General features: G+C 35.5%; 1 protein-coding gene across 1 annotated transcript in view; it reads left to right on the forward strand.

Moving 5' to 3' along the window:
* The window catches only part of LOC107568460 (polypeptide N-acetylgalactosaminyltransferase 6-like), a 12563-nt gene that overhangs the window by 3786 nt on the left and 2990 nt on the right, over positions 1–5787 (forward strand). The window contains exons 4-5 of the mRNA XM_016254430.1: positions 2260–2409; positions 2863–3097. Coding sequence (XP_016109916.1) covers positions 2260–2409; positions 2863–3097 — 385 coding nt within the window. The remainder of the gene's footprint in view (positions 1–2259; positions 2410–2862; positions 3098–5787) is intronic.

Below are 5787 nucleotides of genomic sequence, written 5' to 3' on the forward strand. Positions count from 1 at the left end.
GGGATCTTTGATCCACTTCAAATGTTTACTACTATATATATATATATTAGTACACGCATATCTATAGGTTTTTTCATGCGTCCTTTATAGGTGTGTTGAGCGAAAGTTTCGCCGTTGCCCTTCGCTCCCCACCACGAGTGTGATCATTGTGTTTCACAACGAGGCATGGTCAACACTTCTGCGCACCGTGTACAGCGTGCTGCACACCTCCCCGGTGGCTTTCCTCAAAGAAATCATACTAGTGGATGATGCCAGCACAGCAGGTGGGCCCGACTTTATCAGTTCTTGCTGTAAAAATTAACTACCCGTAGACGGTGTTATTATATGTTCTTGGCTCAATGGCGAACAGTTTTATTTAGTGGAATGTCACTTGTACGAGTGCTGCTTTGGGTGGGTGAAAAATGCCACGAACGTACATTAACAAAAGAACCAGTTAAGACTGCAAAAAAAATAATACTTTGCGTAAACAAAGGAAGTAATATTGCATAGTTGAAACTGAAAACATGTATTAGCTAACTAGTCCATAGCAAAAGTTAATTTTTTTTTTAAAGAAATCACTTATCCTCACTAAGGCTGCATTTGTTAAAAAAAACAGTAAAACAATAATATTGTAAAATTACAATTTTACATTTATTTTTATATTAAAATCTAATTAATTTCTGTGGTGGCAAAGCTGAATGTTCAGCAGCCATTACTAATATGCTGATTTGGTGCTTAAGAAACTGGGTTATTTGAAGGGAAAAAAAATTGTAAAGTTCAAAAGAACAGCATTTATTTGAAATATGAATCTTTTGTAACTTATAAATCTATTTGCTGTCAATTCTGATCAATTTATAAGAAGTATTGAATAAGTATTAATTCCTTCAAAAAAAAAAAAAAAAAACTTTAATTATCCCAAACAATTGAAAGGTATTATTGTTGTAGTGTAGTTTTTGTTCATATTAGTACACGCATATCTATAGGTTTTTTCATGCGTCCTTTATAGGTGTGTTGAGCGAAAGTTTCGCCGTTGCCCTTCGCTCCCCACCACGAGTGTGATCATTGTGTTTCACAACGAGGCATGGTCAACACTTCTGCGCCCCGTGTACAGCGTGCTGCACACCTCCCCGGTGGCTTTCCTCAAAGAAATCATACTAGTGGATGATGCCAGCACAGCAGGTGGGCCCGACTTTATCAGTTCTTGCTGTAAAAATTAACTATCCGTAGACGGTGTTATTATATGTTCTTGGCTCAATGGCGAACAGTTTTATTTAGTGGAATGTCACTTGTACGAGTGCTTCTTTGGGTGGGTGAAAAATGCCACGAACGTACATTAACAAAAGAACCAGTTAAGACTGCAAAAAAAATAATAATACTTTGCGTAAACAAAGGAAGTAATATTGCATAGTTGAAACTGAAAACATGTATTAGCTAACTAGTCCATAGCAAAAGTTACTGGCGATGAAATATTAATTTGTATTAACTTATTTTTTCCTCTTCATTAGTTTAATTGTTCCCCTCAATAATCTCCTTGTTAGTTTTATGTACTTTGTTTGTGCTGTAAGCGATAAGATAAAGGAAGTGTGGCAGTTCATTTGAAGTCTCACCACAGGAAATATCAGCGTGCTCTGAAACTATTATTATTCATTGAAAAATATCACGTTGAACAGTTGACAAAGTTACAGCTGACTTGTAAAGTTTTGAAAACCGTATTAAACTCATGCACTGCAATTGAAAAATTTGGGGTTGTAAGATTAAAAAAAAAATTTTTTTTTTTTGAAAGAAATCACTTATCCTCACTAAGGCTGCATTTGTTAAAAAAAAACAGTAAAACAATAATATTGTAAAATTACAATTTTACATTTATTTTTGAATATTTTTATATTAAAATCTAATTAATTTCTGTGGTGGCAAAGCTGAATGTTCAGCAGCCATTACTAATATGCTGATTTGGTGCTTAAGAAACTGGGTTATTTGAAGAAAAAAAATTTGTAAAGTTCAAAAGAACAGCATTTATTTGAAATATGAATCTTTTGTAACATTATAAATCTATTTGCTGTCAATTCTGATCAATTTATAAGAAGTATTGAATAAGTATTAATTCCTTCAAAAAAAAAAAAAAAAAACTTTAATTATCCCAAACAATTGAAAGGTATTATTGTTGTAGTGTAGTTTTTGTTCATACAGTGCCTTTCAAAGGTACTTTACAATACAGAAGAAACGGAAAACAAGATTACACTAATGTCATCCTTCTACATTTGATCTTGTGTGTTGTTGCAGAACACCTCCATGAGAAGCTGGAGGAGTATGTGAAGTCACTGAAGATCGTGAAGGTAGTGCGTCAGCCGGAGAGGAAGGGCCTCATCACCGCGAGGCTTCTTGGAGCCAGCAAAGCCCAGGGAGAAATCCTAACCTTCCTAGATGCTCACTGTACGTGTGTCCTCACTTGTCATGAATTGCCCTGCCCAATTCTATTGACTCCCACAGCATACCAGTTTCTGTTAGCATGTCATTAACATCCATCAGTCTCAATATTTGTGACTGGATGGAAAGTAGTTTTTCAGGAACCTGCTCTTCAGGTCCATTGGCATGAGCTTAAGGTGGTTACTCCCATAATTGCATTTAACTTTTTTCTGGCACTCATGTCATTTGCAAAGTTATGTGCCATGAAAAAGGTCTAGTATGTGATGCTTATCTTGTTCGCTTTGAGCCATTGTAGGCGGGATTGAAGACTAGCAACATACACCTGTGTAATATTATCCTATATTTTACCTTGTATACGATGAAAGTTTTGAAAAGTGTGACATTCCATCGTAGCATATATGCTTGAGTAGCATATTTACAAACCCTATTTTCTCTTTTGTCATGTTTTTGTTGTTACAGGTGAGTGTTTCCATGGCTGGCTCGAGCCTCTCCTTGCTCGCATTGTTGAGGAGCCCACTGCTGTGGTGAGCCCTGAAATCGCAACCATTGATTTAAACTCTTTCCAATTCCACAAGCCCGTGGCGTCGGCCCGTGCCCATAACAGAGGCAACTTTGACTGGAGTCTCACATTTGGCTGGGAGGCCATTCCAGATTACGAGAACGCTAAACGCAAAGATGAGACGTACCCAGTAAAGTAAGTCACGCATGTTTTATTTAAACCTTGCTCTTAATAAGCTTGGAAGTGTTTCCGAGAATAAAAACAAATTTACGTATTCATTTTGTTGTGATTGATGCATCAGTATTTACCTTTACCAAGACAGGTGTATTTGCTTTTTCATCAATTAAAGAGATTGTTTACCCAAAAAAGAACTTGTCATTTACTCAACCCTCAAGTTGTTCCAAACCTGTAGGACCACAAAAGAAGATATTTTGAGGAATGTTGGTAACCAAACAGTTGCTGGTAACCATTGACTTCTATATTATTTTTTTCCCTACCGAGACAAATTTTTTTGTTTTTATGTGAACTGTCCCAATTGACAAGTGTTTGCAAGGCCACATTTCAATACGGTCAGTCATTTTTGCAAAATAAATCCTGACGGTGATCAGAAGGGGTCTTGTATCACATTGAGGGTTTTTTTGTGATTCTGACCAGCCATTATCCTGTTTGTTTCCTTAGTACTTGTCAAAAAAATGAATAAATGGAAACATTGAGTCGGAATGCGCACGGGCTAATTTTGAGCTACAGGCAAAAAAAAGTTAATGTCGATTTTTCACAAAAGTTAATTAATTAAGCCCTCGTCTAGCGACTCCAATGCTTCAAATAATAATTTTAGATGTTTATTTACCTTTATTTGTACATTTTCTGAGAGGAGTACCTATTCTCCACTTGTTTCTCGTGCTGACTGTCATCCGAAGCGCACGCATAACACGCTTCTGACAGCGCGATCCCGATAAATATACACGCATACACAGAATTACAGTATTTAAGTATTCACGCAAACATAATCTGTTATGTCTTAAGTGAACGTTTGGGAAACTGTTGGGGAAAAACATCTGATGTGTAGCATTATATTAGATCCGTGCATCACAGGTCTTAAAGGGGTCATATGATGCTTTTTTTAAAGATCATTATTTGGTGTAACAGAATATGTTGACATGCTTTAATGTTCAAAAAACACATTATTTTTTCAAATACTACATTATTGTAAGTCCTCTATGCCCTGTCTCTCTCAAACGCTTCGTTTTCTACAAAGTCCCTCCTTCCGATGTGATTTGTTACCGGTAATATAGTAATAATTATTAAGAAAAGTGTAGGAAAAGATGCAACTTTGCTCTGTGATTTTGCTTTGGAACTTGATTTTTCTCAAAATTGACTTTGCTGACTTTATCTACTTCAAACGGGTGTAGCTCAGTCATTTTCGTCAGATTCCAACCAATCATACATCATTCTGCAGGTCTTTTAATGGAGAATGTGAAAATGAAAATAACTCCTTTTTGAAATTGACTCATTTTGCCAGCACAGGTCACAATTTGTTACTTTGCATTTACACACTGTGCCGTGTTAATTAAATACTTGGAATTTTTGTTAATGAAATGCTTGGAACGTTTAGTTTATTCAAGTCCTGGCCAGGTTCTTCCTGTCAATCAGATTTTTATGAATGAGATGACTTGGCTGGTTGTATGAAGTTTCATTTACTATGGCCATGTCTTAAAAGATTATTGAGATTAGGCTACATGTCCTCAGCTAATTAAACAGCCTATACTACCTGATGTCACATACTTCTTACTACAGTTATCTACAGCATTTTCCTTTTAACAACTAGCTAATTCAGAATAATCATTTATATTTGAATATTACATGCATTTGTTTTACAGTGTTTAGTTTATTTTAGAAGATTTTTTCAATATGATGTATTTATTATGCATCATAAGGGTAATAACCTTTAATAACCTTATAATATGCTGCATCTGATAATCTTAACAACAGTTATGTGTACCTGGTTATGTTTATAACTTTTAATGTGACTATGAACACCATGTTATATCCACTTAGGTTATAATGGATTACAGTTACAATCAGGGTTTAAATTGGGCCGGGGCACAGACTCCAGGGCTCGACATTAACGCCAGACAAGTAACATGATTTAAACATCAGTAACCAAAAATAACTATGTAAACACCAAAACGCAAGTATTATTCAGATTTTATTTCATTTAGAGTAAGTGGCGAACAGTGGATATAGCTACTGTATGTAATGCATCTATTGACAGTATAAGGTTGTGCAGCTGAGGCGAGGCTCACGCAGCCTCTCCAGGAGAAATCTGAACGCAACACTAAGCATCCTGAGGTCAAAATTCAAAATGTGAAGTTTTTTTTATTTAAAATACAGTTAGTTAGGCAGCATCACACAACGTTTTCACCATTACGACTGTTTAATATTTCTACAAACGGTTCACTAAGCAAATACAATAATATTAGGCCAATTACATTTTAAGCGGAAACGGCGCATCTCAGCAACCAGATGATTCATTGCTGATTGATTCCATGTTTTGAAGGAATCGGTTGAGTGAGTCAAAGTTTCATTAGCCCATGCATAAACATCTGATGAATCTGCCGTTCGAACGAATCGTTTGACGTCTCAATGACTCGCTCACTACTGGCACCTACTGTCGTTTTAATTTCGTTAAAGTATCATTTCCACCATTTCTTGTTTGTATATTTAAAAGAATCTCATTTAATTCAGTTGTATTTTTTTTTAGTGTAAATGATTTAATTTGATAACGTATAGATAATCACATCATTATAATTGAATTTATAGATCAAGAAGAATTTGAAATGAACGTATTGAGATGGGAAAATGCCCTCTATAAAGGTAAAAAAAAA

Source organism: Sinocyclocheilus grahami, unplaced genomic scaffold (genome assembly GCF_001515645.1).
Source record: "Sinocyclocheilus grahami isolate Dianchi unplaced genomic scaffold, SAMN03320097.WGS_v1.1 scaffold1246.1, whole genome shotgun sequence".
Lineage (NCBI taxonomy): Eukaryota > Metazoa > Chordata > Actinopteri > Cypriniformes > Cyprinidae > Sinocyclocheilus > Sinocyclocheilus grahami.